Below are 20,411 nucleotides of genomic sequence, written 5' to 3'. Positions count from 1 at the left end.
ACATTCAGAAGAAAATCAGAAGGATGTTTCGACTTAATATAATATCAGTTTGTGTTTGGAAGTTTTTGACTCGGTAACAACTCTTACCGTTTATTTTAATAATAAAATAGTCATATTTTAAACTTTAGTTTATTTTTCAATTTTCTCTCCATCAACGCGACTTAACCTGTTACTTAAAATCGCATTAACATGTCTATTTGAATAAGTTTATTCATATCATAAATACATGTCATTATTAATAAATGTTTATTAATGACATTTGATAATTGCATATCATTATTTATAAATATTTATTCCGTAGATAACAACAGATATTGGAAATAGAACAACCGTAGATTTTACCCAAACCTCAGCAGCAGCATCAATGGTATCAGGTGCAGTAGCTCTTGCTTTAAGTGCCAAGTAAGTAAAAATTATCAAATTGTCTATGCAAAAACAAAATGCAACAAATTAATGCCATCAGCAACGCATACAATTGTTATAATTACGTGTGTTGATGATGTATAAGGATGGTTATTTTATAATTTGAAACAAACCATGGTCAAAAACTTTAGCTACACCATTCTATTTTAAAGATAAATAAAGATTTTTTTTCAAAGTTTTAGTATTAAGTCAATATTAAATAAAAGCATTAATAATGCAAAGTATTTTATAAATTTGACGAGTATAATTCATGAATATGGTAATTTATAAGTTTGAGGTGAAGGCGTTTTCGTCATTTATTCAGTTCAATAGTATCATACTAGATTTTTTTATTTGTACATTTATATCGGTCCCTCAAGGGAATTAGATCTTTATTGATACATAAAGGGATAACGACACATATACGGTAAAATTAAACTAAACAAAAATTTACACAAACCACATAAATATAAAAAACATAAACATTTACATATATATATTAATATGGTAAAATATAAAAAAAAAATATAATGATACACAGAGAATTAGATTTTTTCTATATACAGTCTGATGCTGTACATTTCATTGTATTGATTGCATATTGTTTGTTTTTTTTACTCAGTCCAGCTTTAACTTATCGGGACATTATGCATCTATTGGTACAGACGTCAAGAAGTAATCTCCCAGATAACATATACAGATCAAAGTTCTTTACAAATGCTGCAAACATTAAAGGTAAGTATTTGAAAATAAAAAATACAAAAGATTTTAATTGAAGATGTAAATAAATTTCGCTATTACAATTATATATATATATTTTATATATTGAAAATGAATTGACATTCAAACAGTTGTTATCAAAGGAACGATCAAGACGATGTTTGTTCTACACGAATACCATTTGTTGATACCATATGGTCTATAACTATATAAATGATTGTAATACGGATACTCGGAACAGAAAATAATCTTTCAATTTTACTTATGTTACGAAATTAAAAAAATCTGAACATGCGTGAAATATTTGTCCATAACTGTTAATCAAACATGAATTAGTAAATCGACTTTTTTTATAATTCTATCCAAGTCAAATTTCATTGTAACTGTGACGTAACTTATTTGTTTCTAGATACATTTAGTATGGTACTTTATTCAAATATGTCGACAATATCTAATTGTTTACAAAACATCTATGGTATGTCCAGGAAAAAAACCAACAAATTAAATATCATTTTTTTTCTCCAAAAAAGACAAATCAGACGCTTTCCATTAGTAGCATTTCAAGAAAGACTCAAAATGTCATCTTTTATTTTAGTCCTAATTTGAAGGACCCACCTTCCAATATGTTTGAATTTATGTGTGCCTCTGGACGTTTATCAAACACCAATAAATCATGATTTCAGTTATAGCATTTAATACATTTGGTCAAAAATTTACAATTTCAGTATCATCATACTTTGGATTTGGATTACTAGATATCGGCAAACTAGTTGCAAAAAGCAAAACATGGTATAGCGTCCCAAGCAGACAAAATTGTAGATCAACAACTACGTACAACAAGCGGTAAGAAAATCATAATTGGTTATTAGAATTAAATCATATCTGAATAAAGGTTACAGTAGTAAGTCGAAATAATACACCAATATCTCACATTCTGAACGAAAAAGAGGTGAAATTGGAAAAGACATTTTACATAAAAGCTATTATTTCTCAGTAGTTCTTAATTATTTGTAGGTTAATAAATCAATGTTTAATGAAAGTATTTTGATAACGTCAACAAACAAGTACTTAATCTAGTATGTTCAAATGCACATTTACTTGGAGTATATGTAATGATAATGTAAAGATAATACATTAAAAAAAGTATAATCTTGGTTTTTTTATATTTTAGACTAAATCGTGACTCAATCGAGGTTCAAGTCACTCAATGCTCTGTTACTTATATCGAACATGTCGAAGTGTCCTTAAAAGTAAACCACCAATATGCGGGACAGATAAAATGGGTTCTCGTATCTCCACATGGCACAAAATCTACAATTCTTCCTGGCAGAGGTCTTGATCCTACTACAAATATGGACATAACTGTCTTAACTGTTCAAATGTGGGGAGAAAATCCAATTGGATACTGGACATTAGAACCCACAGCTGTGTTCGGTAAAAGTCTTGGTAGGTTTATTGTAATTATTTAGATAAGACATATCACGTCTATGTAGACATGAATTATTATTGATGTGGTTATAAAAATCAAATTAAAAAGTTATAACCGAACTTACAATTAACGAAATACTACCTAAGAAATTAATTATCTTATAATTGTTAAGTAGTCAGTTTAAGGACGACTCCGGGTGCGATAATTTCTCGCTGCATTGAAAGCCAATTGGTGACCAGACACATTCCCCGTGTCTATTTTCAATTTTTACCTTGGCTATTGTCGGTGATTTAGAGACCGTTAAACTTACGCGTCAAACGTTAACACTACTTTTAACGCCGTTTCAATTCACATTGTTAACGTCATCATATCTTCTGTTAACGTTGTTCTATTGTTATGTATCATGTTACTAACTTGAGTTGAGATTATACGGTCGAACGAACCAGACGTTGTTTTACTGCCTGACAAGACTTTTAGTTAACCCATCCGTCACATTGGTGCTGTAACCAGAGGATATAATGACGAAAAAGAAAGCCATCAGAGTGGGCCATCGAGGAGCCGCAAGGAGATTTATTTCTAAAATTGAAGATGAATAAGAGAAAGAAACAACACAACGCGACGAAATAGAAAGCCTATGTGAAACCTTGAAGAAAAAAGAGGGATGTCCTTTCGGAACTTGATAATGAAATATTAGAGGAGATTGCAGAGGAAAACATGGAAGCAGAGATAGAAGACTCAGATCGGTATGTTTTGATATTGAACGAATTTTGACAAAAGTACGCAATTCATCAAGTTCAAAACAGAAAAACAATTCAAATAAAACTAGCTCTAATCAGAACTGGAATCCAAATGCAGCAGATTTTGTTTTTATCAACTCCACATCTACATGTAATACTCCTTATCCCATGCAGAATAATGATATGCAATACAGATCGTCAATGAGCGCAACAAATTCTAGCATCTACCACAAACTACCAAAATTGAATCTACCATATTTTAATGGCAATTTGTTAAACTGGCAACCTTTCTGGGATGCATATCAATCAACAATACACGATAACCAAACATTAACAGACGTGCAGAAATTTGAGTATTTGCAAAATCAGATTCAGGGAATAGCCGCGCAATGTATCGCCGGTTTACCACTCACAAGTGCAAATTACTATCAAGCCGTATCAATAATGAGAGAGAGGTTTGGTCAGAACCACAAAATCACGAACGCATATATTCAAAATTTAATTGATTTACCCACACCGAGGTCAAACGCAGACAGTTTGAGAAACTTTTCCGACAGAATTGAGTGTAGCATACGCGGATTAGAATCTTTAGGAACAAACGAGAGTACATTTGGAGCCATTCTTACGCCTATATACAATATACAATATACAATAAGTTGCCGTCTGACGTACGAAAAAACATAACCCGAGACCGTGGAAACGACGACTGGGACATCGAATCATTGAGAACAGCAAAACAGAGGGAAGTATGCGTACAGGTTGCAGGACAATCTACAGGTCCAAGTAATGAAGATTTAGAAATTTTACCGACCGCTTCGTTTATTGCCGAAACATTTCCAGGAAAGAACAGAAAACAGTCACGTAAGAAAGGTTTATTTTGTGAAGAATCCAAATAAATGCAAAAACGTGAAAGATGTTGCGAAACGAATAGAAATTGTGAAGCAAAATAAGGTATAGTTTAACTGTTTCGAAAGTCATAGAGTAGCTGAGTGTAAGTCTGAATTTAAATGCCGCCAGTGCGGAAGAAGACATCACACGAGCATACATGTCCAAGCACATAAGACAAAACCAAAGAGCTTGACCGAAAACCAGTATAGGACACAAAAGACTGTAGCACATACCGCCGTAGAGGAAACACCACTGGAGCTAACCACATACTTACATTCTACTGTTACTGCACATACAGATGTTTTATTGAAAACTGCCGTAATCCAGTTTGGTCCGAAAATCGATCTATCATGACAAATTCATAACTTGACGAGGGAGCACAGAACTCATTCATAACTGAAGATTTAGCGAGAAATTAGAAATTGAGTCCACCGAAAAGATTTCACTGAAAATATCGGGATTTGGAGGAAACGAAGGACAGGTTCGTCATCTTGATAAAGCAAACATAGCCATTGAAACAGTTGATAATCAAAGAATAGAAAAAGAAGTAATAATTGTACCGAAAATTGCCGCTCCTATTCAGACAAAATCACAAAAGGAAATCAAAGCACTGCCATACTTACATCGTTTACGACTTGCACATCCGATATGCGCAGAAGACAAGTTTAACATATCTTTATTGATTGGCGCAGACTATTACTGGTCAATAGTTGAAAATGAAATAATAAGAGGAAATGGTCCGACCGCAGTAAAGTCGAGAATCTCTTGTCGGGACCCGTACTAACTAAAAACGGAAGTAGTTCAAATCAATCGGTAATGATGAATATTTTGACTGATCACATAGCCGTTGTTTGCGACTTGGAAAAGTTTTGGAACTTAGAATCTATGGGGGTTTCAGCAAGCGATAATATTAAAAGTCAGTCTGAAGTTGTAAGAGAATACGGAGAAAACTCTATAATACTAGAAAATGGAAAGTATACAGCTAAGTTTCCATAGAAACCAGACTTCCTTCCGCTGCTGCATAACTTGGAATTGGTTAAACAGAGGACAGGAAGCGTTATTGGACGTCTAGCAAACAAACCTGATTTACTTAAAATGTATGGAGATATCATAATGGAGCAGGAGAGAAGACATTTTATTGAAAAAGTTGAGGAAACAAAACTTCCTACCGATCGACCCGTGCACTATATCCCGCATCATCCTGCTGCCAAGGAATCATCTACTACGCCAATGCGCATTGTTTATAATTGTAGCTGCAAAGATGAAAGAGATAATCCAAGTCTAAATAAATGCTTAGAATCACACCCACCTGTTATGAATGATATTACGAGAATACTTATGAGATTTCGCGCTACGAAATATGCTACGACTTCAGATTTAGAAAAGACATTTCGACAAAAACAGCTCGACGAGAAAGACAGAGATGCAACGAGGTTCTTATGGCTTAGCGACCCTACAAATACATCAAGCCCGCTAATAACATATTGCTTCAAGTCCGTACTCTTCTGAGCTACATGTTCGCCATTCATTTTGAGCGCCACACTTCTCAAGCACTTTAAAGAAAATCCGAGGAAACTTTCAGATACACTTGAAAATGGGTTATATGTGGACAACATTTTAACTAGCTTTGATAACGAAAATAGCGTAATAGATTATTACAGGAGATCGAGAGAATTACTTACGAAAGGCGGATTCAACCTACGCTCGTAGAATTCAAACAGTCCAAAATTACAAAAAATCTCTAGCAAAGAACAAACCTTAGACAAAGATGATCTTACTAAAATTCTTGGTATGCAATGGAACGCTAAATCGGACAAGTTATTTTATCAATGTAACACGTTCGAGATGGACAAAAAAGGAAAACTTACTAAACGATATATTTTACGGCAATCATCCAAGATTTTCGATCTCTTAGGACTATTAAGCACAGTTACTGTAAAAGCGAAAGCCTTTATGCAATCACTTTGGAAGCTAAAATTGGAGTGGGACGAAATATTACCGGAGGATATCCAATCAAAATGGATATTAATTTCACGAGATCTATCATCGAGCTTAGAAACAGAGATTCATCAAAGTACTCAAACACAGAACGAGAATAACAGAAATTTACCAACTCTTCATGTATTTACATATGCTTCAACTCATGCGTACGGCGCATGCGCTACATCTTGTATGACAGAAAACCAACCATAATAATGGCAAAAAATCGAGTTGCGCCTATCAAGACTATAACTTTACCGTATGTATCGTCAAATAGTGCTATTGACAATCTAAATGTTTGTGAATTAACACACACAAACTTGAATAATCAAGCGATACGACAGAGACAATTGGAGACTTGGAGTTGTGCAGGACACTATTTTAAAGGCAAGGACGGCTTAGTACGCGTCGCTATGGTGCGTACCAAATCAGGAATTACAAACCGACCCGTGACAAAACTCTTACCATTAGAAGTCAACAGCATGGACTGTTATCTAAAACGAAGTGAACGAAGAAACTAACGTGTGTGAACAGACTTGTTGATTTTTCTAATTTGTGAAAAGACAGTAAATTCAAAGAGTTTTTACGCAATTTGATAAATTAATCCTTTTTTAGAGATCAATCTATTTTTGTTCTTTCCGCTTGCCACTGTATATCACAGCAAATGGACATTGCATCTGGTGGCCCCGAGTATGTCGGTGATTTAGACAGGTTAACTTACGCGTCAAACGTTAACACTACTTTAAACGCCGTTTCCATTCACATTGTTAACGTCATCATATCTTCTGTTAACGTTGTTCTATTGTTATGTATCATGTTACTATATTGAGTTGAGATTATACGATCAAACGAACCAGACGTTGTTTTACTGCCTGACCAGACTTTTAGTTAACCCATCCGTCACAGCTATATTTGGCAAAACTTTTCTCAATGATGTTCTTTAACGCTCGTAGCTGTCTGTTTTTCATTATTATTTATTATTTCAATCAAAAGATTTTTCGCCTTTTTTCCAGTGTCACTAATAACACCTTTGTAGATGAATCATGCGTCTCGCTTTTAAACTTTTAAACTTTGTTTTAGATACCAGATGCTTTCCATTTCATGGGTTTTATCATAGAAAAAATGAAAGTCAAAATAGTAGCCTTACTTTGTTTTCTTAATATTTGTTTCAAACTTCGACAACAGTGGATTACTTGATTGTATCGTTGAAACATATAACCAAGTACAAATTTATCACTTTTATCAAAAAATAAGTGTTTTGTTTAATATTGCAAACTAAATTATGAAAGGAAATAACCATGAACCTGATTTCTTTTAAATTAATGTATCAGCAGAAAAAATGGCCAAAATAAGTTTGCTAATCCCAAATCTGCAAGATCAATGCAGTCATTAGCACCAGATAATTGCTATGCGTTAATCTTTTTTTTAAATATTGACACCACTGGGTCGATGCCACTGTTGGTGGACGTTTCGTCCTCGAAGGAATCACTAGCACAGTAGTCAGCACTTGACATGAAGCTTAGTTGTATTCTCATGTAAAAAAAATTACTGTTCATTGAAATATGAATTTTTCGAAATACTAAGGATTTTCTCATCCTAGGCACAGCTTTCTTAGTCGTATTTGGTACAACTTTGGTGAATTTTGGGTCCCCAATGCTCTTCAACTTCACACTTGTTTGGCTCTCTAAATGTTTCGATCTGAGCATCACTGATAAGTCATATGAACACGAAACGCGCGTGCCTCTGGCAAATCAAATCGTAATCCTGGAATTTTTAATAATTATTAACACCACTGGGTCGATGCCACTGCTGGTGGACGCTCCATTCTCGAAAGTACCACCAGCACAGTAGTCATAACTTCCATGTTGACATGAATATCAGTTTTATGGTCATGTAAATACATTTACTGTTTGCAACATATTGAAATACTAAAGATTTTCTTATCTAAGGCATAGATTTCCTTGGTCGTAATTTGCACAACTCTAGGGAATTTTGGGTCTTCAAAGCTCTTCAAATTAATACTAGTTTGGCTTTCTAACTGTTTCGATCTGAGCGTCACTAATAATTCTTATGTAGACGAAACACGCGTCTGGCGTATTTAAGTTATATGCCTGGTAGCTTTAATGACTATTATCATTAATGGTCGTAACTTCTAAAATGGGTAATCAGATTCATAGATGACAAAATGAAGTTCTAAAGCATAAAATCTTTTCTAAATAAATCTTTGTAAAGGTAGTATGCGGGTCCTGTCATCTCAAATGACGGACCGTTTAAGGTAGAAAACGATTAAATGTACAATTAATTAAACGGAAGTCTTTGAGTTTCTTTTAAGTATATTCTGTTATTGATTCAAAAAAAAATAAACTAAGTCGAAGTTTTGGTTTGACTCAACAATCATCATAGAAAGAAAATGAACGTCGATAAAAAAAGATGACATACTTTTAAACGGTTAGACCCGTTTTGTTTTGTTTTGTCTTGTTTTGTTTTATTACATTTTGATTTGAAAAGAATATATTAATTTCTAGGTTACGGAACTGTAGAATCAGCAAGCCTATTGGTACATGGATATGCGTGTCGAAGTTCTGTAGACGAATGTCTACCACCTTCTGAACAAGGTACATAATTTATCTATATCTGCATCAATACTTATATTTCGTTACATAAATATATACTCCCTTAATTTAATTTCTAATATAAAAATTAGTCAAATTATAAATATTTTGCAACCCGATTTCATGTGGCAAAACACTTAATACTGATTTCTCTATCGGTATACTTCCACACAAAATTTAATGTTCCAAGAAAAAGTAAGTGAAAATAAATAACAAACTTGCAAACACTCGGATTGAACCAATCATTAGAAAATATTCGAAACATTACCCATAAAATAACCGGTGGTCAATAGCAATCGTCCGTTTTTCACTTATGAGTCTGAAAATAATTTTCTCCTATTGTATAATGTCAAGGGATATTATCTTCTCTTGTTTTGGTCAGATATTACGGGTCCACTAGTTTTATCCATGTAGAGCAAACAAATAATTTGCCTGTTAACTTATAGTTCTGTTCATAGTTTGATAAGTCTATTTTGGATATATGACTTTAGCTCTGGTGTATTTTACCCCATTTTTTTTATATAAAATATGATATAAATAGCCATTTTATAAAAATCTTTACTCTTTCATATTTTTTTTTATAAAAATATGCCAATCTTAAAAGAATGTAAAATCTAGAGAGAATCATTTCCTGCCACATTTTCAATTAATTAAGTCTCAAAAAAAGAACACGGACTTTTTCTGCATTTTGAATTCTTTATTTCGAGCTTATCAATTTACAGCATATCGTTTTAAACCTAATATATTTAAACAGAGCAGTGAAAATCATTAAGAGCAAAATCAAATCTATGAGAAATATGTTTTATCTTTATTTCGAGACTCATAGCTAGCTTTACAAAAAAATACGTTAAAATCAAAATATACAAATAAAAAGAACGTAATAAAAACAAGAGTAAATAAACTCATCATAAAAGCCTCCGTATTGAACATTGCATGCCAGACCAGACTCGACTTTCGTCTTCAAAGGCTCGTCAGTAGAATAATATGATGAGTGTGTTTTAAAATGAGAATTTAGGGGGGGGAAAAAAATTCTCCCCTGAATTTTTATTGCCAAGACTTTTTAAACAATGAATATTTGGACTAGAACTTGTGGTATGCTTTTATTAAAATCAAAAATTAAAATGGGAAAATAAACAAAACGTTTGACGTATTTTCTCTAGACATTACAGATTTTCGCAAGATCTGAAATTTTACAGATTTTATTTTACTCCTTATCGCCAAAAAGAAACAAACAATAACGAATATTATGGAATTTGGGATCCTGAACGCTCTCTAACTTTGTACTTGTTTGACTTAATAATATTTGATATGAGCGTCACTAATGAGTCTTATGTAGACAAAAAGCGCGTCTGGTGTTCTAAATTATAATCCTGGTACCTTTAATAACTTATTACATGGTCCATATTACTAACTAATGCATCCCACCATGTAGTGGTGATGATTTAAGTTGACGTTTTCACCCCCCACCCCACCCCCCCCCCAACCCCCCATTGCTTGTCAAGACATTATGTCACAAGCCTAAACCCCTAATAACGCATTGCATTCTAATAATAAAGAATGTATGAAACAAATTAAAAGAATGTTGAATTATAAAATTGGGAATTATGCAATTAGGATTTGTTATGAATTATAGGATTAATCATATCATTGATTGTTTTGTAGATCGACCATCACCAGCAGTTAGATCACTGCCAGAGCAAGGTATTACTTTTATAAATAGTTAACCGTGGTGTTTATCTGCTTCATCTCTGTTATATTTCTGTTTACAAGAGATAACTTTTCATTTAAACAACTAGTATAAATAAAGAAAATGCAACTTTCGAGCAAGGTTTTGTCTTCATAAACTATTTAGTTTATATGCATTCTAATGGATTTATCATTATTTAATAAATGTGGAATATATTCTAAAGGCATACATTTTTACGAGACTGAATGATCCTTTTTAAGAAGGGGTGCAACGGAAAAGTATATATAATGATAATATCATACTTGCTTGAAATTCGTGTGATGAACAGAAAAGTTCCCCTTTTCATGTTGATTGAAATTTCTGCATTTTTTCAATGTCTATAGCTGTGAATATAAATTTGGAAAAAGAAAATGGAGAGGAGGGGGGTGTACTGCAAAGGATATTGTCTTTAATACAGTTACAAACGCAAACGTTAACGGATAAATGTTTTATATCAATTACAAAAACGTTATAATTGCCTTTACCTTTAGTATAACTTACTTCAGGGCAAATGTTCACCATCTAAACGTTGATGGTATATCTGCATTTAATTAATTTATGAATGTGATAAACAGTGTCCACATAAAATTTATAGACATTGACGCCAACAATGTCATTCTCTTCACTTACTATAACATACAGCGTAGGCAATTCATTCGTTAAACATAACTGCTTCGTAGAAGTGGCCAACTTTCTATAAAAGTTCTTGTAGAATAAATAACGTATTATGGTATATAAAACTATGCAATACAAAAATAAATCATTGAAATAGTCTTGCCTTTCTTATCAACTAAAACTGTTTAAATTCATGACACTGCTGCTCTTCAATACTTCAATGTATATTTTTTGAGAGTTTTAACTAATAACAACTGTAATTGCAATAATTGTATACTCGTATCATTGTATTTGTAGGTATATCATAGAACACAAATGAGTGAACAACAAAACTTTTAAAAATTTAGAATCTTTTTTTTTTGCAGTTGACAGAACACAAGCTGTGGCTTCTTCATTAATGACAGGTAATTTATTTGAAAAAAAATAACAGTAAAATTATTCATGTTCAAATACGCAAAATTATTATTATGTCTTAATTAATGAAAAGAAAAAAATAATACTTGTTGGAAATTGTTTTAAAAAAACTGCTTAATTACTTATCAAAGGTACCAGGATTCTAACATAATACGTCAGTGATACAACCAATGCATATTATACAAAGTTAAAAGAAAAGTTAAAAAATGTTTCTAAAAAAAGTCTCAATATATCACAAGTATATGTAAACTGGTATGAAAGACTCCTGTATCGAATCAAACCTTCAAAAATGCACTGCTTTTGAATCATTGTTTTTCTGTGCTTTAATTCGCAGATATTTTTCTGTGTGCCTGGACTAAGTACAGTACCTCTTATTTAAACATAGGCCACCGCACAGCAGATTAAACCTTGATGAAAGAAAAAAACTGTATTGGAAGTAAAATTGTAATAATTGAAAATTAAAGAACAAATGAAATATACCAAATCATTTAAAATCTCTTATTGAAAAGTTACCTTAAAAAATAGGAACGCATGGAAAATATAATACATTAAAACATGCACGGTTCCATGTTGATTGTTTATCAATAATATTATCCGGTAACCTTCGACATTTAATAAGCTTGCGATCAACAATAACTGAATAAAATATCATGTGTCGATAATATGTTTCACATTTGTATTAGATGCAAAAAAGCGCGAATATAGGCCTTACTAGAAGTTTGCAATTAATGCAATAGTTCAAAACATTTCATGAACATTAATTTTACAAGAAACTGATTTCAAATAATTTTCAATGCCTTTAAGTGCGTTTGAATAATATGAAACAGTGCATTGCATATACGATTCATCGTACAATTCATGTACACTAATATGTCTTCAATATTCGATCATAATTACGATACACTTTTCAAGTGAAAAGCAAAGAATCGAAGGTTCTTAAACCAGTGTATTAACGACTCATTAATTTTAATCTTAGAAACATGTTATAGCACTGTTTGGCTCCGACTTTTGCGATTAGTATATAATACAATTCTAGAACAAAATGTAATAAAAAATTGCAGTTATTTTCTAATTTATTTTTTTATAAAAATCATACATAGCAAATTACCAAATCACAACAAATTATCAAAACATACATTTGTAAAATCTTAAAATGTCATCACGACATGAAATTTAGTTGCTTAACTCCTTGATTCAATCCTGCATTAAAAACTATTGCGATTACGTAAACCTGGGAAAAATTATTTTCGAAAAGAACTTCAAACAGAAATAACGTGGAATAAATATGGAGGTGATATTGATAGTTTTCTTAATCAAATAATTTATAAAATTGTATGCGAGTCAAAACCTAAATAAACGAACACATAAACTTGCAATTTTGTTAAATATTTGTTGCATTGTGATTTTTCTGTCAGAATTGTTATTTGAAGAGAAAAACACATCTTTTTTGTCATAAGCTCCCTTTTACAATGGTCTACATCGACAAATTGAATATGCAACAAGTATTGCTTGCACACAGAAATTCGACACGCAAATAAGAAAGACTGATCTAAAAGCTAGCTACGCTAAGGTGGTGGCAGTTATAAATTAGATATTGTTGCTTCAAAAATTAGGAAAAAAACAATTGGCTTTATGAAGTTTAATCCTCAATTTAGTTCAAATTGGCATGATTTGGAAGAGACATGTTCTTAAACTAATTATGTCGTCACAAGGAGGAATCACGAAATAATGAATGTTTACCTCTTTAGCCCTTGTTGTTGAAAGATATTCCCCAAATTTCATAATATCACTGTTTAGATTTTCATTTCTATTTACCAATGTCAGTTTAATTTTATTTTCTTTTTACTTAAAGGTCAGACATCATGATCACCTCAAATTCACTTTAAAAAGTGACACCCCATAGTAAGACAATACACCTTGATCCAACCATACGTAAATGTAAAATAGATTTATATCAGAGAAAGCTTATTATCATGTATTGATGACAACATTAATCACTAATGACTTAATGTCTCTGTTTTCAGATCAAGAATTTTGGACCAATTGGGGTCAATGGTCAAGCTGCTCGGTAACATGTGGACAAGCAACTCAAAGCCGGCGTAGACAATGCCATTCAGGATCATGTTCAGGCGTACGTCTTGAAACAAGACGATGCAGTGATCTGGAATGTCAAAATGAAGTACATTATAATGGTAAGGTTCATAATTTACGACAGCAACACATAAAGAAGAGGACAAGTTTTTTTTTAATCCAACCATATATAAGTGTGTCCCATGTCAAAAAGGAGGCAAACGATACCAAATGACCATTCAAACTCATGTCAGAAATCAAAATATAATCAGACGACATCAGGGCTAAAAACTACGACTCACAAACAAACAGCAGTACATGAAAGAAAAAAAGTATAAGCACAAATTTGAATCTCATAATTATACTTTTTTTTTTTAATTATACTATTTTTTTTTTTCGGGTCGCTATTTGAGAATCAAAGACACTTAAACTATTGACGTCATACAACCATAACTTTTCCTTAATGACGTCGGAATTTTCGGTTGTGGCGTCAATATTTTACGGGAACCTGTGTGTCACAAACAACAGTACATGAAAGAATTAAAGAAAGAGCACAAATATAAATTTCAAAATTACACCTTAATTATGTTCCAAAAGGTTAGTGGCTTCTACGAAAAAGACACTTTCCCGAGCTTGTTGTGTAGCTACAGATAAAAATATCCCGAGTACAAATTCATCTTATATAGTTCTCCTTTTAGTGTTCAACAAAGTTTAAGGAGTTTATAACTTATTCAAACAGTTATAGCAATCGAAATATGCTCACAGCATGTAACAATATGTGTATCTATAGACATATCAAAGAACACAAGTGATTGAATAAGAAATTTTGAGCTGTTAAAAATCAATTCAAATCTGATAGAAAACTAAATGTCATCTCTTCATCAGGGACAGGTATGTAATTTATCAAAATGATAGTAAAACCGTGCATGTGTTAATACTCACAATTCATCAATATGTCAACTTTCATTATACGATTCATTTTTGGATGTTTGTTTTCTATTTTTTGGTTTGATGTATAATTTGATAACTTGAAATCGATATTTGTTGTAACATTTTTGCAAATTATATCTACAAAAGAATCATAGGCATTTATAAATATGCATGCCTGTCAGTGGACTTAATATAATATAAGATAATGCACAACATACAAGAATCGTAGTATAATTCACGTAAACTCGATCATGCTTAAATATTCGATTACAATGGTCGATACACCCAAGTAGGTATTAAAGTGTCCCTTAAAGGAGTAAGTTCAGTAAGGGCCATATTTGGCCCCAATTATAAAGTTCATAGTTACAAGACAATAAATGTTTTAAGTTGCCTTAAATACATGTAAGACAGTTAAACAGAATTTTGTTTGTCCAAATTTAATTCTAACACGTTGATTTTTACATCCAAAACAGGTCAAAATAAGGGATTTTGGTGAAATTTGACAAAATCAGCTAGATTTCAACCAAGTGAAGGACCAGGAAACATAGAGCGCAGGCGTCGACAAGCTTAAGATTAAAAAAAGACATGTGAAATGTCTTTACAGACATTATTTTTAAAGATCTTTGTTGTCGACGTATGCGCTCTATGTTTCCTGTCCAATAATCTATGGAAATTTACCCATTTTCATTGACTTTTTCCTGAAAAATTAATATGAGTACAACTTGTGACGTCATAATGAAACGCAGAAACGTAAAATTTTCAATAAAATGGTTTATATTCTAACTAGTCAATGTATTATTACTCGATTTATTTCACTTGACTGGGCGGAGTTTAACCGGTTCGCTCATAATAAACCAGTCCATCTATAGATAGGTGTATTAGGATAAACTCATCAATGAAGTGTCCAGTAATTTCTTTTGTAAATTCCTTTGATGACACTGATAGGTGATTAGAAATCAGTAATAATTATAACGGCAATCATCCTTATCACACACATCTTCAAATAGACTGTCCTTATGCAAATTATAACCTAGCTCCGCCCGATCAGTTGAAATAACATTGGTAATAGCTGTAATTTAACGTGATATTGGTCGATAAATCTGAATTTGAAATTTACGCTAAAAAAGGGGGCCATTTTAGGACCTTATCGAACATACTCCTTTGAAATCTTTACAGGAAGGAGATCTGGTGTATGTCCACCTCAAAATGAGTTAACAACCAGATGTATGGAACAGTGTTCTTATGACTCAGATTGTTCCGTCAATCAAAAATGTTGTTTCAACGGATGTGGGAAAACATGTGAGATGTCAAGAGCATGTGAGTACCGATAAAATAAACTGTTCATAGTAATAGAATCATGTCTCTTTTTAGCTATCTCATATTAATAAATGTTGTAAACGGTATACATTCCAATTAAGTCAACTATAACTTATATGAATGAAACACCAACGAACAAACTTATAACTTGGTTTTTACTTTACTTTGCAATATTGACCAAAAACGACCTTAAATTTCGTTTACACCATTTAAGTTTTTTGCTTAGCTTTTTATTGTTTATTTGAACTATACACCTAGAGCGTGTCCACATTCATTTTTTTTAATTGTTTACTTATAATATATAGAAACCAGGAACCACTTGTCACGAAATAATGAAAGTTTTCACCCGTAGCCCCTATGGTTGAAAAATATTTCACTTTAGATATATCACTGTTTAGATTTTCATTTCTTTTTAATACATTAATATCTTAATGTCAGGTTAATTTTTTTTAACTTAAAGGTCCAATAGCTTGGTCACATGAGATTCACTTAACAGCGACACCCCATATTAAAACAATACACCTTAGATCCAATCATACGTATATGTAAAATAGATTTATATCTGAGAAAGTTAATTATCATGTATTAATGACAACATTAATATTTCAAGGCTAAATGTCTCTATTTTAAGATCAAGGATCTTGGACCAATTGGAACCAATGGTCAATATGCTCGGTAACATGTGGACGAGGAACTCGAAGCCGGCGTAGACAATGCCATTCAGGACACTGTTCAGGCGAACGTTCTGAAACAGGACAATGCAACAATCATGAATGTCAAACTGAAGTACAATATAATGGTTAGGTTAATAATTTACGAAAGCAACAAATAAAGAAGACGACAAGTTTTTTTTTAATCCAACCATAAGTGTGTCCCATGTCAAAAACGAGGCAAACGATGCCAAATGGCCATTCAAACTCATATGTCAGAAAACAAAATATAAAAACGACTCACAAACAAACAACAGTACATGAAAGAAAAAAAAGAATGAGCACAAATTTAAATCTCATAATTATACTTTTTTTAATAATTATACTCGATATGAATACAGATAGACGCCTTAAAGTATCATATATTGTAAACCTAATTATTCTAATTTTTCTATTGACAAAACTAACTTTTTTCGGGTTGCTATTTGAGAATCGAAGACACTTAAACTGTTGACGTCATACAACCATAACTTTTCCTTAATGACGTCAGAATTTTCTGTTGTTGCGTCATCATTCTACTGGAACCTTTTCGGTTGAAAGACCTATTGCTCTTCTTCTGATTATTATTAGGTTTTTCGACCTTTTCGGTTGAAAGACCTATTGCTTTTGTTCTGATTATTATTTTTTTTATTATTTTTTTATTCCACCTTACTTTTTTCCTTGGCTATTTTTTTTTTTTTTTTGTTTCGCAAGAAGTCGCTTAGATATTTGGAATATGATATAGAACAGTTTATATGCTTTTGAAACCAACTCTGCTTAACCGAATACTTTCCCATATAAAAGTTTTTACCCCGAACACTGTTTATTTTGTTATCTCTAAGGCTTCGCAACCGTATAAGAAACCGACACATTCATTTTTCCAAACTGCTCGTCATATCTTCAGGATGTTCTGTTTTTTTTTGATCGAAGCCGCAAAGAGTCTCCATATGAGAGTTATTTCCCTATTTGTAATTGATATAAGTTAATTGTAATTTAACTGGAAACCCATAAGTGATAGAGGACTAGTTTCTTTTGATTTGAGGTACTTGGTCCAAAAAAATGAAAATGAGGTCAAGGTCAAAGGTTGAGTTCATGTAAAAAAATATATTTTGGCTTTATATCGCTAATTTTCAAAAATCTTATAAGATATCGACAAAATATTTTCACACAATTGTTAGTTGCGACATGTCTTTACACGTAAATTTTAGTCAAAGGGTAAGTAAATATCTGATGCGAGTTTTCCCCCCTTTTATATCTAATATCAGTCGTATGGTTGTATAACTCATTAACAATATAAAGTAGAGACCAAGAGTCTTTTGATTTGAGGTCCTTGATATATGACCTTAAAATTGAGCTTAAGGTCATATTTTAATTTATCGTTCTAGATTTTGACCTTTTCTTTTATCTCATATGTATTCATGTTAAGCAATTAGACTTTTTTCATCAGGTTTCAATCAATATGACGTTGAAAAAGCTAACCGGGAGTGACCTTTTGTAAACCAGAAGTAGCTAATTTTTGTAATAAATTATTGTAAAAGTACGTAAAACCCATTTATTTTTGGAATCAGCGTCAAGTAAACTATAACACAGTACCGGAAATAACATTTTCTGAACCGGAAGTAGGAAATTATCTCCCTTATTCATATCTCTTTGCATAGAAACTTTATATTTTTGGAATCAGCGTACAATAAGTTGTCATTTGACGCTGAAATTGATATTTTAAAACCAAATTTAATATTTCATATCAAAACAGATCCCTCCTGGTGAAAAGACCTTCAATGTTTCTCTAAACAATTCGTTTTTAATTCTTTTTTTTTCCGCCAAATTTTTTTCCTTCGCTGTTTTTTTGTTTCCCAATATGTTGCTTAGATATTTGGAATATGATATCGAATAGTTAATACGCTTCTGAACCAACTCTGCCTAACAGAATACTTTCCCATATAAGAGTTATCTCCCCAAACACTGTTTTTCATGTTATTACTTATATGTCTCAACCGTAAAAGAAATCGACAAAATTTTACCAAACTGCTCGTTATATCCTCAGGATGAATTGATTAATTTTAGTTGAAGCTATCCGGAGACTCCATATGGGAGTTATCCCCCTTTCTATATATGATATAAGTAATATGCATTTCTAACTGGTAAACCCTAAGTGATAGAGTCCTGGGTGCGTTTAATTTAAGATCTTGGTTAACAAATGAAAAATTGATCAAGGTCAAAGGTCAAGGTCATACTCTTAATTTAGATTTTGTTTTTTTCACTCATTTTCATTAACCTTATAAGATATTGACAAATTATTTTTACTAAATTGTTAGTTGCGACATGTCGTAACTTAATATTTTTGGTTGCAAGGTGCGTAAGCAATAAATGGGAGTTTTTGCCCCTATCATATTCAGAATTATGCGTAAGTGATATAACCATACATATTAGAGACTTAGGGTCTTTTGATTTGAAATTCTCTATTTGTGACCTTGAAATTGAAGTCAAGGTCATAGGTTAATTTGACGTTCTAGATTTTGATCTTTGCTTTAAATTCATATCAGTTCTATACATCAAAAACCAATCGGCACTGACATTTTAGACTGAGTTTTAAAATTTTAATATCAAAATAGATATTTACTGGTGGAAAGACCTTCAATAGTTCTCTGAACAATTGGTTTTTAATTTTGAATAGTTTTCTTATTCAATGTATATGCGGTTTAAAGGGTGTTCAATGGAGCGTTCGATGATTCCTTTGTATTAGCACATTTCTTACTTTCACGTGCATTTACATTAATGTATTATTCAAATATATATCTTAACTGCAATGTACAATTTGATACTTATAGCTTATACAGCTCAAATCTTTTCTACAATACGGTTTTGTTCAATCAAAATAATAGTTTGACTCTTTTGTGTTGTTCTAAAGAGCATTTATTTCCTAGTACTGGATATGAAATAAGGTCAACCTCACCTTTGATTTATGCTCAACAGAAATGAAAATTCACTTTTGTATGGTAATAAAATATAATTTCGTGTAACCAGAACGAAGACTGGTATTTTATAGCTTGCTGTTTGGTATAAGCCCATGCTCCGTGTTGAAGACCGTACTTTGACCTACAATGATTCGCTTTTATAAATGTGGCTCGCATGGAAAGTGGTTCCATTGGGACGCATACCACATCTTCTCATATCTATATATTCTGATGAACTGAATTAAATTTCTAAAATTTATCATTTTGCGCGCAAATTCCCCATTTCACTATTTGATTCATATCTTAAAATAAGAACGTATTGGTGAACACAGATTAAAAGATAAAAAGTGGTAACACAGATATGCAATTGTATCCTATATTTTTCTCTTTTATTATGAAGTTTTTGAATGCAAAACTGACACATCAACTTAAAATAGTTCAAAAGCTGCTAACAAAAAGTAAAATCACAAAAATACGGAACTCAGAGGAAAATCAATACGGAAAGTCCATAATCACATGGCAAAATCAAATAACAAAACGCATCAAAAACGAATAGACAAGAACTGTCATATTCCTGACTTGGTACAGGCATTTTCAAATGTAGAAAATGGTGGATTAAACCTGGTTCTATAGCGCTAACCATCTCTCTTTAATAACAGCCTCATCAAATTCTGTTATATTTACATGATGCGTTAAATAAACAGTGCAAAAAACACACACAATGAGCAAATTATTAAAAGCTAACATTGGCGAGATAGGTCGCTTTATTTTATTTTAGTTATTATTAGTATATTTGTATTTGATAATAAAAACGTAGCGGGTACATAAAGGGGTAGGTCCGATAAAGTCCAATTTTGGCCTCAAATTTCAGGTTTATCTGAAGAAAGATTTTGGACACTTTTTACAAAACTTTGAATTTTTCGAAAAA

The 20,411-nt window shown here is 32.0% G+C and overlaps 1 protein-coding gene across 1 annotated transcript in view; it reads left to right on the top strand.

Moving 5' to 3' along the window:
* LOC134705729 (furin-like protease kpc-1) overlaps positions 1–20,411 on the top strand; it is a 39,108-nt gene that overhangs the window by 15,599 nt on the left and 3,098 nt on the right. The window contains exons 12-21 of the mRNA XM_063564449.1: positions 302–402; positions 1,025–1,137; positions 1,848–1,965; positions 2,294–2,568; positions 8,682–8,771; positions 10,431–10,469; positions 11,475–11,513; positions 13,548–13,715; positions 15,700–15,840; positions 16,472–16,639. Coding sequence (XP_063420519.1) covers positions 302–402; positions 1,025–1,137; positions 1,848–1,965; positions 2,294–2,568; positions 8,682–8,771; positions 10,431–10,469; positions 11,475–11,513; positions 13,548–13,715; positions 15,700–15,840; positions 16,472–16,639 — 1,252 coding nt within the window. The remainder of the gene's footprint in view (positions 1–301; positions 403–1,024; positions 1,138–1,847; positions 1,966–2,293; positions 2,569–8,681; positions 8,772–10,430; positions 10,470–11,474; positions 11,514–13,547; positions 13,716–15,699; positions 15,841–16,471; positions 16,640–20,411) is intronic.

This window comes from Mytilus trossulus, chromosome 2 (genome assembly GCF_036588685.1).
Source record: "Mytilus trossulus isolate FHL-02 chromosome 2, PNRI_Mtr1.1.1.hap1, whole genome shotgun sequence".
In the NCBI taxonomy this organism is placed as follows: Eukaryota; Metazoa; Mollusca; class Bivalvia; order Mytilida; family Mytilidae; genus Mytilus; species Mytilus trossulus.
This window is presented reverse-complemented; position numbering and strand designations above follow the sequence as displayed.